General features: G+C 34.8%; 3 protein-coding genes across 13 annotated transcripts in view; 2 read left to right on the forward strand and 1 right to left on the reverse strand.

The window, feature by feature from the left end:
• Window positions 1–23,653, reverse strand: part of OtopLa (proton channel otopetrin-like a) — a 598,778-nt gene that overhangs the window by 86,589 nt on the left and 488,536 nt on the right. For all 11 annotated transcript variants that reach the window (XM_081752534.1, XM_081752533.1, XM_081752532.1 and 8 more), the window contains one exon: window positions 10,044–10,209. In XM_081752534.1, the coding sequence (XP_081608660.1) occupies window positions 10,044–10,209 (166 nt within the window). The remainder of the gene's footprint in view (window positions 1–10,043; window positions 10,210–23,653) is intronic.
• On the forward strand, window positions 1,489–3,199 carry LOC145681114 (insulin-like growth factor 2 mRNA-binding protein 1). The gene has a single exon (XM_081752527.1). The coding sequence runs from the start codon at window positions 1,504–1,506 to the stop codon at window positions 2,317–2,319; it is 816 nt and encodes a 271-aa protein (XP_081608653.1). The 5' UTR covers window positions 1,489–1,503; the 3' UTR covers window positions 2,320–3,199.
• Window positions 2,631–4,537, forward strand: LOC145681115 (uncharacterized). The gene is made up of 2 exons (XM_081752528.1): window positions 2,631–3,197; window positions 4,056–4,537. The coding sequence occupies exons 1-2, from the start codon at window positions 2,631–2,633 to the stop codon at window positions 4,251–4,253; spliced, it is 765 nt and encodes a 254-aa protein (XP_081608654.1). The 3' UTR covers window positions 4,254–4,537.

Genomic DNA, 23,653 nt, shown 5'->3' on the forward strand with positions numbered 1-23,653 from the left:
GGAGCCGAGGTGAGATACAGTCAATTAACAATTTAAAACTCTTCTTACAATTGAACCAATCTATAAAGTCTGATGAAAACAAGTGAGAGAATATGCTGATGATGGAAATATAGGACATACTCAATCGTTGGTGTGCTCTGAAAATAATGTAAACGTGTAAACATATTTTATAAAAATAAAATAGCTTTTTCCGAAGAAGAACTATAAGATACAGAGACTTTGAATTAATCCTTATACATCGAGGAAGTTATTTTTTTTTTTTTTTTTTTTTCAAAGTAAAGGGAAGTTGAGATACTCAGTACTCTATAACTTTTCCACGCCATAAACTTTCCTGCTGTCAACTTAACTAATGAATAATAAAACCACGGAACTATTCACGAAACCAGATTTGTGGGGAAGCTTACCCGTATTATTTATTTCTATTTTAATAGGTAATAAAATGAAGAATTTCTTTGTGCCTTTACGTGACAAATTACTATAGTAGAATATATTTGTTTACTTGGTTCAGTGAATAAGCTATTTAGACAATTTATGAATGATTCGTGGAAAATGTCAAGAGTTCATCACGTGTTTGCGTCCATAATATGGTAATAATACTAACTATATGTTATACTCGCTTAGCTGAAAAAATCAAAAATCAAATTGACTAAAGTATCTAGGATAGGCATCACAGATTTTATCTTCCATCCGTACTGGGCACTCTCACATTTAAGTAATTATAATTTTGGAAAGTCAAAATAAGCTGAAATGCGACTGCGACTTCCAAACAGATGGTTCGACTACAGTAATTGTGTCAACTGTGAAATTTCTTCCTTGGCCTCCCCGTTCCCCGCATGCATATATATCAACCTGGGACTTCGTTATAATATACAAGTCGCCAATGATATATGATCTGCGAAAAGATACTGTATCAGCCGATCTCGACATGCTATAACATGTATGGTAGGAACTTTGACTACTGTAATGAAACCATGAACTGAGAATTTAAAAAATCATTTTTTCATAAAAATTATAATGGCAATTTGGTAGGTGAAGATGGAACTAAGTTTTCTGTAATATTTTAACTTTTGGATACATGCATTACATTATTTTTAAAACTCACAAGGACAGTACTTGTAATCAAAAAATCGTTGGAAGCAGAAGCAAAATAGTCAAGAATCACCTGTAGTCAAATAACATTGCTTGTCAGTAGTAATTAACAATTCGGATAAAATCACGAAAAAAATGAAAGCAAACCTCAGGGTAAATTAAAATTCAAAAATACTTATTTTTACATCATTAGAGAACAACAATATTTTGTCAGAAAATGTAATTAGGACTTTCCTAAGATTTTGTAAATTTTTATATTGGCTTTTGGCGAAGTTAAAAGGAAAAATAATTAAAGTAAACAAGGACAATAGTCCATATAAAATGACCAAGTTTGCAACTAAAAAATCATTCCGGATTCTGCATTCTGGGTCCTGTATCTAGAATCGCAATGGAACGGTCTATACAAAATTACAAATGCCGCAAGAAAGACCATTGTCCGGCCTAGACCAAGCGAAGTATGCAATAAGGGGCATGCCGGTCAATATCCCAGAACCACGAGTGGACCAAGTTGGAAATGGCTGGAGCTCAAATAACAAGATAGTGGTAGCAAACATTCCCACACACATAAGGTTCGAAGATCTTGAGCCACTCCTTGCACCATTTGGGTCAGTACAAAACTGTGAGAAGCTGAACTCTCGGGATGGCGCTACGCAAACTGTGCAAGTTAGTTACGAAACTCAGGAACAAGCACAACAGGCTGTAAATCAACTAAATGGTTATGAATTCGAAGGCAGTTCCTTAAAAGTAGAATTTGCAATGGACAGACGAAATAGAACTCGTGGATCTAGAACTGGCATGCCTTTCTCAGGGATCCCCGGCACCTCCCGCCAGACTGACTTTCCTCTGCGGATTTTGGTGCAGAGTGATATGGTTGGTGCCATAATTGGTCGGCAGGGAAGCACAATCCGTCAAATCACTCAACAAACTAGAGCACGTGTTGATGTCCATCGAAAAGACAACGTAGGTTCCCTAGAAAAGGCTATTACAATTTATGGTAATCCAGAAAATTGCAGTAATGCGTGTAAACGAATATTAGAAGTAATGCAGCAGGAAGCTAATAATACAAATAAAGGAGAAATAACGTTAAAGATCCTTGCTCACAATAACCTGATCGGACGAATAATCGGAAAAGGAGGAAACACAATAAAGCGAATAATGAACGACATAGATACCAAAATTACGGTTTCAAGTATCAGTGATATAAACAGCTGTAATGAAACCATGAACTGAGAATTTAAAAAGTCATTTTTTCATAAAAATTATAATGGCAATTTGGTAGGTGAAGATGGAACTAAGTTTTCTGTAATATTTTAACTTTTAGATACATGCATCACATTATTTTTAAAACTCACAAGGACAGTACTTGTAATCTAGAAATCGTTGGAAGCAGAAGCAAAATAGTCAAGAATCACCTGTAGTCAAATAATATTGCTTGTCAGTAGTAATTAACAATTCGGATAAAATCACGAAAAGTTAAAAAATAAATAAATAAATATAAAAAACTAATGCAATTTCTTTTGTCATTATGCAACTGCAAAGAAATGTCACTGCAGGAGGCCAGTTCCTTCTCCAGCACAATGCAGTCCACCAGCATGGGCACATCCTTCTTCGAGATGGTCCAGTTCCAGATGCTACGTCCAGCCTCTACAAGGGTCATCTTCCAGACGTTCCTGTACCAGCATTGGCCTGCCCGCTTCTGTTTCTCCAGCGTCTCTCACATGCAGATCCAGCCATCTTTCTCCAGAGCCAGAACACCTAATGGTCAACTAGTCCTTGCACTTATGCCGAGCTTCTACGTCAGCTGTTCCAGAATCACCACCACAACAGCCAGCATCTCCTCCCGTTCCTGTTTCACCACGGATACATCGTCACTTTCATCATTCAGCAGCACCTTGGCTCCAGTTGTTGTTGAAATGTTCCAGTGCCACAGCTACCCCATCATCATAAAGGTCCAGGGTTCGATTCCAGAACTCGGAAAACCAATCACCGCAGCTTTAGCTCGCCTCCAGTCCACACGACGGACACCGAGACGCCAAGCTGTTTTTCATCCGTCATCAAGGGTCCTTGGTTTGGCCAGGACATCGTTAATTCGCAGCTCCCAGCAAAAGGTGACGCCCAGATGCCACACCAAATGCGTAGCTGCTCATCATCCTTCACTACGGTCCCGAGTACATATCAAGAAGAGGACCATCTATAGGAACCTTCATCGGTTGCCTACTGTCAGTCGCAGCTCTCAGCGTCTGCATTTACAGAGGCCCAGTTGCAGTTCACATCATCTACCATTTCATTCAGTCTTCACTTCGATTTCTGTGGAGTGACTAGGGACATTCTTCGTTTATCAATGGCCACGATAAGGACAATTAGAAGACCCTGTTTTTCACCTCCCAGTGTTCTGAAGTGAGACCACAATCATTCAAGTGGACATTATGTTCACCCCCCAGTGTTTTTCACAGTGTTTAGTGTTTGTCAATTTATTCAATGTTTATTCGAACTGAGAATTTAAAAACTAATGACATACGCTAAAGGTACTGTTCAGGAATTTTTCTTCCAGTTGGTGGGGTAATGTAATGAAACCATGAACTGAGAATTTAAAAAATCATTTTTTCATAAAAATTATAATGGCAATTTGGTAGGTGAAGATGGAACTAAGTTTTCTGTAATATTTTAACTTTTGGATACATGCATTACATTATTTTTAAAACTCACAAGGACAGTACTTGTAATCAAAAAATCGTTGGAAGCAGAAGCAAAATAGTCAAGAATCACCTGTAGTCAAATAACATTGCTTGTCAGTAGTAATTAACAATTCGGATAAAATCACGAAAAAAATGAAAGCAAACCTCAGGGTAAATTAAAATTCAAAAATACTTATTTTTACATCATTAGAGAACAACAATATTTTGTCAGAAAATGTAATTAGGACTTTCCTAAGATTTTGTAAATTTTTATATTAGCTTTTGGCGAAGTTAAAAGGAAAAATAATTAAAGTAAACAAGGACAATAGTCCATATAAAATGACCAAGTTTGCAAGTAAAAAATCATTCTGCATTCTGCATTCTGGGTCCTGTATCCAGAATCGCAATGGAATGGTCTATACGAAAATACAAATGCCGCAAGAAAGACCATTGTCCGGTCAAGACCAAGCGAATTATGCAATGAGGTAAAGTATGACTACAGGGAATTTTAACTGTCTATTTTGCATGTGGCATGAAATTAGGAGGTCTCTGAAAGTGACAGGCAGATTTGAATGTTTAAATATTTAGCTTATTTCCGTTTGGTTAAGCATTGAGTAAAATTATAATGATCTGTTATACAATTAATCTGACATACTAATCTGATAATCTGTATTCAGTACTCTTGGATGTTCACTGTTAAATAATTTATATTGTTACAAAAATTTCCACTATACTACCATTGTAAGTCAGTTGTTTCATTAATAAAATGTTGTCATTTTATGACAATAAGAGATTGCAACCATTAGTTTAATTGCACTTTTAATTTGATTTAAGAATTTACTGTCCCGTTAGTTTATGATATGACAATTTATTTTGATTTTTATTTCTTTAATATTTTAATTTTTTGACTTATGGTACACTACAAACATACTGCATGTTGAGTGACAAAGAGGGTTATCTGGAACATCTTTGATGTGGTGAGACAACAATTTTTGAGTACCTTCTTCCATTGAAATCACTTTTATGTATTTGGCTGTCTCTAAACGTGTGTTATAAATGTTTCTATTCGGACGGGTCATTTGTAATAACTCTGTATATTGGGTTTTAGGAAGTAAAAGCTTATTTCAACTTGTATTTAAATTGAAAAAACCATACCTTTGAATTGGATTCAACTTCTTTAATACGAAAACCTAGTAAACCTATTCGCTTCTAATGCCACGTACTACATTCAATACTTGAACCTACTAAAAGAAATTCAACTGAATTAGAATCCAGCACAAAAAAAAAAAAAACTCATTATAATTGGAAATGGTTTCCCATTAGAATTTCACGTAACCATATCGAAAGGCTTTTCATCTATTCAAATAAACAGTAATTCAATGCCAAGGTTACGCATTTTCTTTTAGAAAACAGAATTTTTGAGCAGATATAGAAAAAAATCAACTTATATTGAAGTTCATTTGACAACTTGGAAATGTTCCAACAGGATTGTTCATGTTTCTTAAAAAAAAACCTCCATTTCTTGACATTTTCCTGCTGAGAAGATTCCCTTTTCTCTTTCTGTCTACCTACAACACCATCTCCTGAAACACAAATGAAGATATAAAAGAAACACGAAATTGCTTCTTTCCCGTGTCGATAAACCATAACGTAAACGTACGTCTTGTGCTTGGTCGAAGGTTAAGATTGCTGTTCAGCTCGCAACTCGGAGGAATTTACAAGGGAAATTCTCCCTTTTGTTTTTCGCAGTGATGGCGACAAAAACAACCAAGAACAAACATACCAAGAGGAAAAGTATTCGGAATAAAAAGCATTAAAATGAGAGAAAAAAAAAACAGGGGAGAAAATGGGGTAAAAGATAGTCAATAAAAAACAAAGCGTGTCCAATAAGAAGATAGACGAGAGTTTCAACAAAGATAATAATTTATAGAACATTTGTTTTTCGCAACTACAACAGAAAAGTTTAAAAACAATAACGGTGAAACTTTAAACAGGAAAAAAAAGTTACGAATTACAATGGATCAAGAGTTGGGTGAACAAACGTATTGATTTTCGCAGTTCAATACTGTTTTTCAAAAAGCTGTTCTGCGTGTTGCAAATACACCTAGAAAATCGAGAAATGTCCTTAAAAAAGAAAAAAAAAAAGTCCTGATTTAACTTATTATCAATACTGTCAACTTATTTGCAATACTTTTAATAAATAAGGAATGTAAATAAAGGAATATTTTGTTCTTTATTTACAACAATTCGAATCACAGGCACCCTTTCACTGAATGACCAACTGTTGTGATTTTCAACATTTCTCAAAATGTTATTGTTAGGAAAGGAAAACAATCAAAAACCCAAACAACAATCAACAATCATTGCCTGTTATGCTGTATGGTTGCGAAACATGGACGCTTACTCTGAGGGAAGAACGCAGACTCAAACTATTTGAGAATAAAATCCTAAGACGAATATTCGGACCCAAGAAGAAAGGGAATTGGGAATGGCAGAAATTTCATACCGAGGAACTGCATAATTTATACAGTTTACCAAATATTGTTAGGGTCATCAAGTCTAAAGGACAGGCCATGTAGTCAGAATGAAAGAAAGCAGGAACGCTTTCAAAGCTTTTAGTTTAAATCCAATCGGAAAACGACCATTAGGAAGACCTAAGCGCAGATGGGAGGATAATATTAAGATAGAACTTGCAGATATTGGAGCACAAAGTAGAAACTGGATCCAGTTCTGTCAAGACAGAAGTCAATGGAGAGCTTTTGTGAACGCGACATTGAACTTCCGAGTTTCATAACCCATACTGATAGTTAGTTAATTAGTTTGCAAGATAATGGATAAATAATCGTAAACCCTTTGACTACCATTTTTTTTTTAATGTGAACCTTCTTTTATATGTACGACTCCTTTAATGTTGGATATTCCTGACATCTATACAGAGTTTTGGAAACTAAACACAGTCTCCTGGTCACATCTGACCCGATGAGAGAACAACATGTATTTTTTTTTTTTTTTTTCAAAATTTTCTAAAAACAAATTCCCAACGATGTTTGAATTATTCGCATGGGACATATGTTTCTCGTTGGTAGTCAACGGGTTAAGGCGAACCGCATTTTTATGTTTCATTAAACTTTTATGCTTCAACATACTTAAAATTTGTTTTTCATTAAAGTGACTTCTTTATGTTACTCCACCAAATTGTTTTAAATTGTTTCATCAATCTTGTACTTGTCATTCATGAAAGTATTTGGAGTTGTGTTGAATTCCTTCAATATGTTTGTTGAGTATCTCTTTTTAAATAATAATTATTAACTTCAGGAAAACGTTAATTGATATAAGGACATGCATAGTGCCGACACAGTAATCTACCATTTACTAGTGTTCTACTTTTCGCTTGTCAGAATCCGGTCACCCTAATCAAAAAGTACATACAACATGCAGGGCCATGCCGTGGGGGGGGGGAGGGGCGAGCGAGGCGACGGGCCCGGGCGCCGAAGTAAGGGGGGCGAAAATTCAGGAGAAAGAGGAAAAAGATAGGAAAAATTACTTGGAATATGTGTATAGGGGCGCCGTTGTATACTCGCCCCGGGCGCTGATTTTCCACGGCACGGCACTGATAACATGTAAAAACTATGATGCCCTACTGCGGATTTTTTAAAGCAGATCTCTAAGTTCTTTATTTAAAACAGAATCAACCTCTCATTGTTTATTTTGTTACGACTGAAATTAATGTTTGACAAATTTGTATTATATAGTTTTGTTTTCAATAGCAATTTGAGAACTTTTTTTTTTTATTTCGAAAATTTGATTGTCTAAGCCCTAATTATAATGGACGATTACACTGGAAATCAAATGCTTGTTCATCATAATATTTTATATGCATAGTTAAGGTTCGTATGTATCCTGTATATACGGGATTGTCCCTTATTACGAGTTTGAGTCTTGGCGTCTCGACAAATTTTTACTGGAACACAGAATTGTCCCGTAATTAGACTTGCAAACTTTTGAAATGGAAATAGCGGACACCTTCCTGGAGTACGTATACTCTTAAGATTGTGACATCATCTCTGGTTGAAAATATAAACAACATGAAAGAGGTTACTTCACATAAAATTGAGCGATTCGGAGTTAGAATTTGCTAACTTTAGTTACTTTTGAAGCACTTATTAAACTATCGGCACATGTAATTTTTGTAGCGTACCATCACTAATACATCGTATTTAAAACAGAAAGGCAAATATAATTAGCAATATAATTAAGCTATGACATGCACAAAATATACTTAGAAATAAGTTGAACTAGTAAGAGTATACGTACTCCGTCCGGTTTTGAGATCGTACCGGACATTGGACAAGGAGGTCAAAAATTGAACTGTCCGGTAAAATACCGGACGGTTGGCAACCCTACCCGTAATCTGTGAACTTGTTTTTTGAGTGGGTCCAAAAAACTTGGCTATGAGCAAAAGATGAAAGCAGGCTATGAGCAGGTTTCCTTTATCTTCCCAATGTATTTTGTAAGGAGCGACAATGTTATAACAACTCAATCAAATTCAAGAGAGAAAAATTTAAAAATTTGTCCAAGTACCGGTACAAGTTGAATACACGAGTATATTAAGAGCATAATTTACACATTAAAAAAGTTTCTTTTACTCATTGTTTACAGCAATTCTACTCTTCAGAAATATGCTTTCAGCAATGAAACTCTCTCAGGAATGAAAGAAATAAGATATAAAGAAACTGCAAGGATTATTCTCTGATTTTATTGATTCGATTTCTTGCTGCACAAAAAGTTTCAATATTGAACTGCTGAATTTCAGTGAATTATTGTAATAATATTGTCGCCCCTTACAAAACACTGTGTATGTATGGAGTGTGGTGTTGCAAAGATATTGGACATGTATTCTAGAAGAAAAAACTGACTGCAAAGTTTCGAAATATTGTGTTATAGACAAATGTTAGAAGATTAAGAGGCCTTATCACTGCGAAATTAAAATACCGCTAATTTTACAATAATTATGTGATATTTTCAAATAGATAAAAGATAACTGAAATGTGAAACAAGAATGCCCTTGACAATATTATTTTACATGTGGTACCGTTATTACGAGTCACTTAGTAGCTTCCCGTTTGCAGCCACTTAGAAACGCGAAAATAAATTACGATTTTCAAAACGGCTGGAAATCGAAAGCAGATGAGTCGTGATAACGGTAAAATGATATTGTCTAGGGCGCTCTTGTTCTATATTTCAATTATCTTTTATCTATTTGAAGATATCACATAATTTCTATAAAATTAGCGGTATTTTAATTTCGCCGTGATGCGGCCTCTTAATGTTTGATAAGGTATCAAAGAAAGAAAATAAAGGAAAGAAAAGAAAAGATGAAGAGTATACTGAACAACATCTCAAAGGAAGAGAGAGCTCCATCGTGGCTAAGCGGTTAGCATAGGTGCCTTTGGCGTGGGAGACACGGGTTCAATTCCCGTCAGGAGCTCACGTGGTTCGGACTTCAGTTAAGCTGTAGGCCCACGACTCATATAGTGTCGCTGCTGAAAGCGACCCTAAACTCAAAATCAGTCAAAAAGAAAAAATAGAATGATTGGACACATTATGGAACATGAAGGCTATGGAAGAATGGCAGAAGGAAACATAAGCAAAGGTCAGGATTGAAATATACGGACAAAGTAATGAAGGATATAAGGAAGAAAACCTGTTTTTAAAAAAAATATACAACTTTGCCTCAGGATAGGGAAGTATAGAAAGCATCGACAAAACAGGCAACTCTGGCTCAGGATAAGGAAGAATGGAAAGCATCGACAAAATAGACAACTCTGGCTCAGGATAAGGAAGTATGGAAAGCATCGAAAAAACAGACAACTCTGGCTCAGGATAAGGAAGAATGGAAAGCATCGACAAAATAGACAACTCTGGTTCAGGATAAGAAAATATGGAAAGCATTGACAAAATAGAAACTCTGGCTCAGGATAAGGAAGAATGGAAAGCATCGACAAAATAGACAACTCTGGCTCAGGATAAGGAAGTATGGAAAGCATCGAAAAAACAGACAACTCTGGCTCAGGATAAGGAAATATGGAAAGCATTGACAAAATAGAAACTCTGGCTCAGGATAAGGAAGTATGGAAAACATCGACAAAATAGACAACTCTGGCTCAGGATAGGGAAGTACGGAAAACATCGACAAAACAGACAACTCTGGCTCAGTATGGAAAGTATTGAGAGATTGCTGATTCTAGAAGAACAACACAAATCAGAAATATGACTTACCAATGGCGCCAATTCGCAGGAAAAAACTGCCATGGCTCTGTTCATTCTCTGTAATTTTACTCTTCTTGGGCTTCACCTCTTTGGCAGTGAGTTTCTCTTGTGTTGGGCTTCCCCCATCATTCAGGTTCACATCTTTCCCCGTTTTTCGAATGTTTCGAAGAACGTTCTGAAATTCAAAATAGATTCATTAGGTTTTAGACAAAAAAAGAAAAAGACACTTGTCACACAAATAACAATAATATTAAATACTTTGCTGAATACCATGCAATAGTTTCAGAGTGGTGTTTGTCGATTCATGCGTTACATTATGAGCTGTGTTTTATAGGTTGACCCTTATATATGACCTATTACATATACTCTGGTTCATAAGTTTTGGGATTAAGGTACAATTTTTCTTTCTTTTTATACTGAAAATGGGAACAATTTGTCGCTAAACTCAGGAATATGTGATTCCAAGTTCTTTACGGTCCTTGCAAGTCTCTTCTAAATTATTGGTTAGAGACTTTTGGATTCTACGATTGGTATCAAATCTTGCCAGCACACACAAATCCCGATAGTATGGGTGTATAAGACTGCGACATTTTTTCCCATCAAAACTTGGCTAATCGTGAAAAAAAAAAATCACGACCAACTCATGTTTTAGCCATTGAACTGTGTGAGAATACACAGTATATTTTTTATCAATTTCATGCTTACATAGAGTTTTCGTGATAGTTCTAATAATTTTTTTGATGCATTCATTAGGTACACTTGCACTCTATTTTTATAATGTCCTATAAGATTCTTCTAATAGAACTGAACAAAAGACTGGCGAAAGTTCACAAGACTTCGTTGTTAAATTAAGCATACGAAGTGAATCCAAATTGACTAATGACCCAAAAACCTTTGCTTATGTGCACTCATAATGGCTCAATTTTCGAAAGCACAAAAAAAGCTAAATTCTAAATTTAAGCATTTGTCCCGATGTAAATTCTAAGAGCGCTTATAAATAGCAGAAGCAGTATTATTCTTGTATTCTTTATTCTGCTATTTAGTATTCTTCCGATTACTTCTTTCGCTTGATTTATCAAAGATAGTCTTTGTTCGTTTTTTATTTAAAATATTTGTTTCGTCGTTTTTGACTTCAGTAGTTCCTTCTCTCTCTCTCTCTCTCTCTCTCTCTCTCTCTCTGTAGTTATTCTTTTTTTGAAAAGAAAAAGATCAATCAGACGGCCGACTGGTCTGTTTCTATTATCTTCTTCTTCAATTTGTTACTCTGACAACTTCCATCTTCTTCATATAATATTCTCTAACTTAGTTCAATCCACTCTCTTAAGCTGAAGTTCTGTTATTCTTTCCCTTCATATCTTCTTTCTTGATTGTAGTTAAAATATGCTTCTTTCAGTATTTAACGTTTCTTAACTTGTTCATCTTTTACACATTTCTCATTATCTTACAATGGTTCGTATGACCTCGAATGTAGCAATCTTAATTTAACTCATTTTCCGAAGCCACACAATGATAAAATTTTGTACAGCGACATACGTCGAGCGGCAATACAATATTCAATTGTTGCTTTCTTTTATATTCTCGCTAACACTCTTGCTTTCGGTGCGAGCTGTCCCGGGTTCGATTCCCGATGGGGGCACCCGGTCGAAAAAGTGTAAAAAGCCTTTACAGGCCAGTCATCCTGAATGAGGTTTTCCTCATTTACACCAGACAAATGCCGGGGTGGTACCTAACTTATAGGTCCCAGGCCGATTCCTTCCTTCCCTTTCCCCGGATTGAGTGCTCGCCGAGGGACGTCATCCCTCAGAAATGACGGGCTAAATGGCTATAGATGCCGAAAGCCCAGAAATCTAAATCCTTTATATACTTCTATATATTTATTTGATTTTGAAGGTAAATCTTTTGTTTTATTTTCAAGATCAATATCACATTTTTCGTTATACAACCAGTGTTACTCGCTAGTGAAGCGGGATTATCTAGTACACATGGATTAACATTCGCAAGTTCGCATAATTTTTCAGATTTTTACGATTTTCTATAACGTTTGAAAAAAAAATAAAGTGTGTTTAAAAAAATATCAAGAACAGAAGCTGAGATGGCTAGGACATATAGAACGAAGAAACGATGATCATGTGGAAAAGAGAAGTGGAAAAATGGAAGTAACAGGAAAAAGAAGATGAGGAAGACCCAAGATGGGGAGGAAGACAAGATGCAAGATGATCTGTGGGAGAGGGAATGGAGAATGGAAGACACCCAGGATAAAATAGAATGAAAGAAAAGAATTAAAGACAGGAACGCCGACTCCATGTAAGCATAGGAAAAGGCAGAGACAAAGGATAAGAAGAAAAAGAACGTATGTATTCGCAGATATTCAACAGCCACCTCAACAATAACGCGCAGATTTCCTGTATTTGATAGAACTGTCCTACAGATGTCACTAGTGAAAATGTAACTATACAATTATGAATATGGGCGAATGTGAAAACAATCTTCACTCCTTTCATCCAGATTACATCAATTACCTAGTAGAAAGATCCCTCACTAATGCAGTAACCATAACGAAGACTTGATTTGAATTATAAGTCCGAGTTTTGATATATATACAGGAAATGCACTGTAACAGAACGCTATAAAGTAATGATTTTAAATCAATATTTTTACTCTTATTTCTTCTTCTCTAAATTTGTTTCTTCTGTCAATTCTTCCATGCTTGATTCATTTATTTATTTGTAATTCGCTTCTTAATTGCTTCTTCTCTATTTTTTCCTATTTTCCCTCTTCCTATCTTCTCTTTTGTGTTTGATTCATTCTTTAACTTCTCAATTTATTAAATAAACTTTTTGGATATCCTACAATGTAGTTTCCCATATTCCAGATTCTTCTCAATCTTTCTCAAAAATGTTCGGACAGTTAAATTCTGCAGAATAATATAGTTAGACCTCGATTACTCAATTATATATAGTTATCGAGTATATTACTCGATTATATTCTCGATTATATATAGTTATCGAGTATATTACTCAATTATATTCTCGATTATATATAGTTATCGAGTATATTACTCGATTATATTCTCGATTATATATAGTTATCGAGTATATTACTCGATTATATTTTCGATTATATATAGTTATCGGTTATATTACTCGATTATTCGATTACTCGATTATATATAGTTATCGATTATATTACTCGATTATTCGATTACTCGATTATATATAGTTAGACCTCGATTATTTGAACCTCGATAACTTGAATTTTAAAAGTTTCAAAATCATATTTTAAAATGTCTGTAACTCAAACTTTTGTATTTATATCCGAGAACCTGTACGAGTCGAAGTTTACCTGCATAATTCGAATTTCTGTTGATGTGACCTCGATAACTCAAAGGTATAGCTCTATGCTTTTACGTAATTGTCATTGTGGCTGGTCCTGTCATTGTTGCTAATGTGTAATGTTTAGTCATGTCTAGTATATTATTTTTACTATTCATCTCATTTAAGGAACCTTCACATTTTCGAGTTATACAGGTTGAATGAATAAAACTTCGAGTTATATGGAGGTCATATAGCCATTTTTCATGAGGAACACAGATCCTCGGTATCTCGAATTTTTGTTGTAACCACCTTGAGTACTCAAACTCGATAACTCGAAATTTTATCTATTCCCTATCTAATCCCACTATATATATATATATATATATATATATATATATATATATATATATATATATATATATATATATATATATATATATATATATATATATCCAATATGATTGGCTTTGTTCTTTAATTACTATTACATTTTTTCCATCTTGAGGTCAATTCTATGAAATTATTGATTCTTGGACATCATTTCCCAATATCCTATATGTATCTAGTTTCTCTGTGATTTTGGTAAAAGGAAAGAAAAAGAAAAAGAGAGAGAGAGAGAGAGAGAGAGGATTGCTACTGCTTATCCCTCGAAATTGCAATCTGGTGCCCTCCGATTGATCTTGATTTGTGAAGGCACCAAAGAACGAGAACTTTGGAGCCATGAAGCTAATAGAGTATCATTATCTTTGCGCAGCTGAGACAGAGTTTCCAGAGGATCACGCTAGAACTTCCACAAAACTTGGGAGACTGTGATTAGCGAAGCGGAAATTAACGAAAGAAATAAGTATTTAATTTTTTTTTTTAATTTTTCATATAAAGTTCGTTTATCGTTCGACTTGAGTTTGAAGCTCATTTATTTAAATTCGAATATATATATATATATATATATATATATATATATATATATATATATATATATATATATATATATATATATATATATATATAAAATGTTGAAAGTAATATAAAGCATAGAAATCTTCCTGTCGAAATTAGATTCTAAGATCCTCAATATTAGCTTTTGACCAAATCTGCGTATTGAAATTTGATTTCAGTTTATAAAAACCAAATTTTAGATGAATTTTTATCTTGCGGTAAGTACAATTCAACGATTGTGTTTAGTTATTTCGTCCTTTGTCTAAGAATGGAACTGTAATATATACATGTAACTTCCTCCTTGTTCACTCTGGATTTTTCTGACCAGAGTATACATTTCTTTATTAAAAATAAATTATTTCGTAACAGTTTCCATAACGTAACGTTGTCTTCATCAGACGTTAATATGTATGTTCATATTAATGTAGGTAATAGAAATATCATAATATTAAATTGTTGTTATTCATTGATGCTTATTATATGATTTTAAATTTGTATTATGTAACAATACGATCTTATTTTTTTATTGTTTGATATCACGTATGTAAGTAAGTAGGATGTAGAATTGGTTGGAAAGCTATTCCGTATGTTCGGATGAAATGTTACAATTTAAAGATGTTAAAATACCATTAAGTAATTGCTTGATTGCAAACATAGTTTTAGATATTGATACTCCACTTTCAATATTATTATTATTATTTTTCAGAAAATAATAATATTTCACTTCTCCAACAGAACAACAATCTCCACTGGGATTCTGAAGTTCAAGATTGCTCGTCCACATGGTCATTGTTGGTGGGCTCCGATTTACCCGACCTCAGTTTCAGGGCTAAACAATCCACATGGGAAGAACCTATCATACAATCAAATTTTTCATTTTTACTACAGTCTTCCGACAACCCAAAAGACAAGGCCAGACTAGACTGATCGCTGTATCGTCCATTGAGGCAGGTGCTTGGCTCAAAGCTCTGCCCTCACGTCCTCTAGGCCTTCACCTGAATGATGATTTTTTTAGAATAGCAATTGTGTTAAGACTGGGAGCAGATATTTGCGAACCCCATAAATGCCAAGCGTGCAAAATTCCTGTTGACAAAAAAGGACTACATGGTCTCTCCTGCATAAAAAGCACAGGTAGACATCCTCGACACTCGAGCTGCAACATCATTGTGAGAGCACTCATCTCCGCAGGTGTACCGGCAATAAGGGAGCCAAATGGCTGTAGTAGAAAAGATGGAAAAAGACCAGATGGGATGTCCTTAATTCCTTGGAAGAAAGGTAAAGCCTTAATTTGGGACTTCACATGCACAGACACTTTTGCACCTTCCAACCTTCCTTTCTCTTCAATCCAGGCGGGCAATGCAGCAGGTCGGAAAGAGATAGAGAAAAGAAGAAAATACAACAATCTTGTGGAAAAATATCAATTCGTACCAGTTGCAGTTGAATCCGGTGGCTCGTGGGGAAGGGAAGGCCTAAACTTCATAAAGGAAGTAGGAAAACGCATCACACAGTTATCCGGTGATGAAAGAGCAACCAGCTTCCTAATCCAAAGAATAAGCATGGCGGTGTAGAGAGCTAATGTAGCTTCAATACTAGGAACCATACCTCCTGGTAAAGCACTGGAGGAGATTTTCTTACTTTAAAAACAAGAGTAATGTGTCCATATTGTTGTATACTAATTATTTTTCATTGTTATTCATTATTGTTTCAACTGCAACAATGTAATTTTAATTTACAACTCATGTATTTGGATGAAAGATATTTACTGAATTGAGGATAAACTATGTTAAATTCAGAAAATTATATATTTTAATTTCACTAGTTCAGTATTTTATGTTACATTGTATTATTGTAAACAATATCAAGTAATTTTTGACATTATGGCCTTAGTATATGATGGAAATATACATAATAAATTTTGTTTTGGTTCAGTCATAGGTGTGCTTCTTCTTTTAATTACACAGCAAAATGAAAGCAACAGACTGAAGCCATAGGTGTGCAATCAAACCTATATCACAACCATTGCGGTCAACCTCATAACCATTATTAGCACGTTGGTAGATTATAATTTACGATCTTATTATAATTTACCGTTTCATTTATTTTTTTTTAATATTTATATTATAACTGTTTCTATCGATATATATATATATCTGTATATAATCACTATTATTATCATTTTCTCTTTCTTTTTTCTGATTCCCAAATATCAATTAATTTCCTAATTTCCGTGAATTTTTATTCTTCAATTATTTCTAATAACCTATCTCATAATTCATGAATTTGAATTCCATTTGTCCAATTCATTAATCTTCCACTTTTTTCTCTACGTCATCCTTATGTTGTTTTATTCTTTCTTTAAGATTTTTTTTTGTTTCTCCAACATATATCATGTTACATTTCTTACAATTCACTTCATACACTACTCCTTCATCATCTTCTTTTATGTCCCTCTTCTCATTTCTCATTCTCTTAATCACTTCTAGGATTCTTCTTCCTCCTTTTCTGTATGTGTTCACACTTCCATTTTCTTAATAAGTTCTTTAGTGTCTCTGTCTTTTCTCCAATGCTCTCTATTCCATGCCATTTTCTCTTCTCTTCCTTTGTCTCTTTTCTCTGTCTTTTCTTTCTGTCCTCTTTGATTCTACTTTTTATTTATAGTCTTTATGTTATAACCATTTTTCTCTAGAAGATTATGAAACTTTTCTAGGTCTTCTTTCTTTTTCTCTTCTTCACTATTTATATCTTCTATTTTATAGATATGTATTGGAGAAAAGGGAAAAAAAGCTTAAAGAAAGAATAAAACAACATAAAGATGACGTAAGACTTAAAAGAGAAAATAACGCGATATATAAACATATAAAAGAAACAGTATATGATATAAATTGGGAAGGTGTACAAAGTTTAGAAAAAGAGAATAGAACATTAATAAGAAAATGGAAAGAAGCGAGATGGATTAAGAGAGAAAAAAGAGAAAGATTAATGAATTGGACAAATGGAACATACATATTAACGTCTGAGGAAGACAACGTTACGTTATGGAAACTGTTACGAAATAATTTATTTTTAATAAAGAAATGCATACTCTGATCAGAAAAATAATTATTATTTATGTAATATACATCTTAAACTTTAGTGCCAATAATGATATTAATTCTTGACTTATGAAGTAACCAGAAGTTGTCCTCAAAGGCATTATGGTTGCTTATATGCAGTTTGCATCAACCGTTAGAATAGAAACAGCAGTATTACCATGGCAGTATAGGTCACTATTTTGACTTTGTAAACATTCTTCACGTTTCCTTTATTTCTTAATTATTTTTTTTTATTATTTTTATTTTCGAATTCAATGTAACTTAAGTGTAAAGCGTAAGATTTTTCAATAAATATATCCTGTCTAACTAATTAACTCTATGGCCTATGGAACCGGGAGGTTCAATGCCGCATTCACGAAAGCTCTCCATTGACTTCTATCCTTAGCCAACTGGATCCAGTTTCTACTTTGTATCCCTATTTCTGGTAAATCCATCTTAATACTGTCCTCCCATCTACGCTTAGGTCTTCCTAATATCGTTTCCTAATTGGACTTCCAGTTAAAACTTCGAAAGCGTTCCTATTTTTCCATTCTGTTTACTTGACCTGCCCACCTAATCTTCTAGACTTGATGACCCTTACAATATTTGGTAAACGGTATAAATCATGTAGTTCCTCGTTATGAAGTTTACGCCATTCCCAATTCTCATTCTTCTTGAGTCGGAATATTCGTCTCAGGAACTTGGTCTCAAATACTTTCACTCTGCGTTCTTGTCGCAATCAAGCAATCATGTTTCGCAACCATACAACACAAGCATGATTATCGTTTTATATATTTTAAGCTTCAAATTCCTCGACAGAATTCGCGACGACAAAAGATTCTGAACTGAATAATAGCATGAATTCCCTGCTTTCAGTCGACATTTAATTTCTTCGTGCATATAGTTTTGGTCTGTCAATATTGACTCTAGATTTTTGAAAGCACCCAATTTATCGAGAGTATTATTTGATATCTTAACGTATCCATAATTTGCAGTATTACGTTCCCGATGAACTTCCATGTATTTAGTTTTCTCTAAACCTGTGTGTTTCGACAAATGGTTCGGAGAGTGGACACTTACAAAATCAAACATTCGCCATCTGGAGAAATGCAACGAAAGCATGGAAATATGTAGCGAGTTCAGTGCACAAGTCAATTTGGACATATTTCTGAAACTTTTTTCAGAGCTTAAAAGATTCATGTCCAGATAATATAAATAACTCCAAGGTAATAAAAAAAATGGTCTTAGCTTTTCCATGTAAGTTACTTAAGAATCTTCATCCCGGCGAAATTAAAATACCGCTAATTTTACAGTAATTATGTGATATCTTCAAATAGATATAAGATAATTGAAATATAAAACAAGAGCGCTCTAGACAATATTATTTTGCGTGAGGTACCGTTATCACAAGTCACCTAGTGGCTTTCCGTTTTCAGCTGTTTAGAAACGCGAAAATAAATGCCGATTTTCAAAATGGCTCGAAATCGAAAGCAGATAGGTGAGTCGTGATAACGGTTTCTTCTGTAAAATAATATTGTCTAGGGTGCTCTTGTTCCACGTTTAGCTTATCTTTTATCTAGTTGAAGATATCACATAATTATTGTAAAATTAGCGGTATTTTAATTTTGCCGGGATGAAGACTCTTAAGCGTACCGTACAAATTTTAAGTGTGCCTAAAAAGTCATGAAATATTTGTTTTATTTTTTTTCATACAGATCGTAGCACATTCGGGAGTGTTGAGTTAGGTGGGCAAAACCCTCAGCATTGCAGCGCATCCTCGCTCAGTCTGCTCCAAGCATTGGTGGCGCCAGGATCGCTGAGTTAGTGCACCTCTGTTTTGAGACCACGTTATTGCGAATACTTTCGAATAACGTTGGGCGAACAAGTTCTGCACAAAATTCGATAAAAACGCTGCAAAAAAAAAAAAAAAAAAAAAAAACTCATGAACTATTGCAGGAAAGGGTCATCAGCGTGCGAGAAGACTTCGCCGCTACCTGGCTGCTGCATTACGACAATGCACCGTCACACATCTCTGCGCACCCTTGAGTTCCTGGTGAAGCATAAGGTAACAACGCTGCTGCAGACACCCTACAGTCCCGACCTCGCTTCAGCCGACTTTCTTTTGTTCTTCATTTTTCCCACAATTTTTACAATTAGATTTGATTTCCTTCTGTACTCCCCACTGAACGATCCATGTATGCTAGGGACCTTTGGCAAAGATAGGAAAAATAATTATATAGATCAGAAATATGTCATGTGGAACCGTTACTATTATGAAAATTAAAGGCATTGAAGCGGTGATGGGCGGACAAAAAATTACAGGTGGAGGGAATGGGTTATTTGCCAGAATTTCTGGAAAGAAAGATTTCGAAGAAAACCGAAGGACATTGAGGCTTATCAATTCTTTCCAACTGAATGTACGTAGAAAAAAAACTCAGGGTCGTAAAATTCGATGTGCAACTAAATCCAACAATTTCCCTGATTTTCACCATTTTGCTTTTATTTATTTACAAGGGCTGGATAAAAATAACGGCAACGTACATGGCTTCATGCACGCAAGAACATCTGCTACATTACTTCAATGAGATCGTCTCCTATCTCTATCACCTTCTACCACAAGTAAGGAAGGCGCAGTACACTGTTAGCGCGTCAAGCTTTAGACCGCCATATGGCATGGAAGATGGTTTACTTTGTGTCGTAGTGCTTCCCGTGAAGTGGTTCTTTCATTTCGGCGAAAAGATTGTCATAAAGTCCCTGAAAACATAGTTGTGCACTGTGCTCATGTGCCACTTCAATCTTGATACACCTCGCTTCCACTTTCCCCCTTTATTTTACGGCGCTGCTCCTTTTGACTAAATAACACACAGTCGTTATCACTCGCCATACTTCATCCCCTCACATTTTCTTATCAGTTGCGGAAATTTTGTAGTGCTAAGGCAGAGTCTTCTGACGTGATGACAATGTTGTCACTACTTTAAATCCAACCTATGTATTTTTGTTAAATTTTGCTATCCAGTGTTGCCATTGCTTTTAACCCAACCTATGTATTTTTGTTAAATTTTGCTATCCAGTGTTGCCACTACTTTTAATCCAACCTATGATTTTTTGTTAAATTTTGCTATCCAGTGTTGACATTACTTTTAACCCAACCGTATTTTTTGTTAAATTTGCTATCCAGTGTTGACATTACTTTTAACCCAACCTATGTATTTTTTGCTAAATTTTGCTATCCAGTGTTGCCACTACTTTTAATCCAACCTATGATTTTTTTGTTAAATTTTGCTATCCAGTGTTGCCACTACTTTTAATCCAACCTATGTAATTTTGTTAAATTTTGCTATTTAATTTCCTTAGATTAGGGAAAGTTCCCTCAATCTTTGAGCACTGCTCTTATCGTTGCGACACATAGGAATCATAAAACTCTATAGTAGCAGTAAAAACATTCCAGATATGTTGAATAGGGGTACATAATTAAAATTTGAATTAAAACCATTTCCGCGGCAATTCTTTCCTAGTACGATAATTAATTTGTTTTATTCTTCCTGCAACAACAAATACCATTTTTGACAGATCAGTTATGAATGAGATATTCCCTGCAACATTTGTTACATCAATATCATTATTAATGTAAACCTTCCTAAACAACTACAATGCATGCGTTATCAGATGAAAATCGTATCACTCTATCAACAATACATGGTAATAATTTAGATGAAAAATGATAAATTACTCTTAAATACATTCATCATGCATTGCATAAAATAAATATTAATCATACAAAGAACGACTGTGAAATTATAACGCACATAACAGATACATATATGTATGTGTTTCATGCCATGACAAACAAAAGCCTCTAAAACTTCTACAATCAATAACAGGATAAACAAAATTACAAAAGCATTTATGAAAACATACAGCTGCCAAGCAACTTACCTTTATATTTTCTGTTTTAAGAGGTTAAACACTACACATAATGAGGTACAAATTCGGTAACTTACATTTCTAGAAGCATTACTAGCATTTAACTATTTCTTGTTAGATGTTTTTCATAAGTGAAGACAACAGGGGAAAGTAAGTGGTATGCTAGTACCACTTGTATATATATATATATATATATATTAGCTATATGTAGGATGTTTCAAACAACACGACAACGTTTGGGAGGTGATTCCTGACACCAAGATAAGACGAAAAGTGTAGATCAACCTGGGTGCACAAATGCTTCCTTTCGGAGTTATAGGCTGCCGAAAACATGAAGAAATGAACTTTTAAAAGGCTATAGCTCCAATACTATAGGATCTAACGTAGTCGGATCAAGATTTCACTTAGGAACGAATATGTGCACTATCCAGAAATACATGTTTCAGAATCCTAAGGTACTCATGCAACAATTTTTATACAGGCAGTTTGAATACGTGCATATAATTTGAAGCAGTCACCAACTCTCTCTATAAAAATTGTTGCATGAGTACCTTAGGATTCTGAAACATGTATTTCTGGACAGTCCACATATTAGTTCCTAAGTGAAGTTTTGATCCGACTACGGTAGGTCCCATTGTATTGGAGCTATGGACCTTTATTTTATTTTATTTTATTTATTTATTTTTTTCATGCAGCCTGCAACTCTGAAAGGAAGTATTTGTGCACCCAAGTTGGTCTATACTTTCCGTCTTATCTTGGTGTCAGGAATCACTACCCAAACATTGTTGGTGTTGTTTCGAAACACCCTATATATATAGGGTGTTTCGAAACATCAACAATGTTTGGGAGGTGATTCCTGTTTGAGGGTGTTTTGAAACGTATTTCTGGATAGTGCACATATATATAGGTATGTGTGTGTGTGTGTTATATGATATATTGAGTGGAATCTAGATAAATATGGAATTATTGGACTCACAATTGGTAACAGGTATTGTTTGATTTGTTTAGAAAAGATTGCTAAGAAGAGCATGAATGGTTAGTAACAAGATATTGATTGGAGAGAGATTGATCAGAAAAGATTATGATAAAGATATAGCACGGTTTGGTGATTGGAGTAATATTGAGAGGTATAGCCATGTTAGTGTATTTGTGGATATTAACTGTGTTGTAGTAGGCACAGATTAAAAATAAAAGAGGTATAGAAGAATTCAGTTGTGTGTATTCCCAAGACTATTAACATTTACAGTTACTTATCGTCTTTTCGGGTGCAGAATAAAATCCGTTCAATACTACATAGACGTAGTGGCTTTGTAGTATTGGATTGCCCCCCCCCCCCCCTCAGAGCTTGCACCCCTACCAATAAAAATTTCTGACTGCGCGCCTGTTGAACTGTGTGGCATCTAGACGAGTGTACATACTAGTGGTGAGCACAAAAACCGATTTTTTTGGTTTTCGGTTTTTACAAAAACCGAAACAGGCTTTTGAAAATTTTCAAAAAAAAACGGTTTCGGTTTTCTCCAAAACCGTTTTCGGTTTTCTTCAAAACCGGTTCGTTTTTCACCGAAACCGGTTCGGTTTTCCACCGGACCCGGTTTCGGTTTCTTCAAAACCGGTTCCGGTTATTTCCAAAATTTGTTCTATTTCTGACCAGAATAGTGTTTCGCTGTTCTCCGGAAACCGAATCTGTTTCCACATAAATAGATTTATGTGTCTTCCGAAAGTTTTCCCCGAAACCAGTTTCGGTGAAAACCGAACCAGTTTTGAAGAAAACCGAAACCGGTTTTGGTGAAAAACCGAACCGGTTTTGGAGAAAACCGAAATGTCGGTTTTTCGGGTCTCGGTTTTGTCCGTCCCTAGTACATATATCACGACGAACGAACAGAGATATTCAAAAATCATTTTTTCGATATGTAGGAACCATGTAATATGTAAATTTATTGAAATCAGAATTCGTCTTTTTTTTTTCTTCAAGATCACCATAGTTTCTTCTCTCCTATCGTCGCTATCGAAAGAAAGTAAAAACGCTAAGAGATAACGAGAATAAAATTTTTCATATGTACAATATTCAGCGCCCCCAAAACGGATTCCATTACTTCTATCCTTCTGTTCAACCTGGAAATAGTCAAAAATCTACAGTTTTCAGCGCCCCCAAAACGGATTCCATTACTTCTATCCTTCTATTCAACCTGGAAGTAGTCCAAATCTACAGTTTTCAGCGCCCCCAAAACGGATTCCATTACTTCTAAGCTTCTATTCAACCTGGAAATAGTCCAAATCTACAGTTTTCAGCGCCCCCAAAACGGATTCCATTACTTCTATCCTTCTATTCAACCTGGAAATAGTCAAAATCTACAGTTTTCAGCGCCCCCAAAAC

The sequence above is a fragment of the Thermobia domestica genome, chromosome 3, assembly GCF_964235325.1.
Source record: "Thermobia domestica chromosome 3, izTheDome1.hap1.1, whole genome shotgun sequence".
NCBI classification, from domain to species: Eukaryota; Metazoa; Arthropoda; class Insecta; order Zygentoma; family Lepismatidae; genus Thermobia; species Thermobia domestica.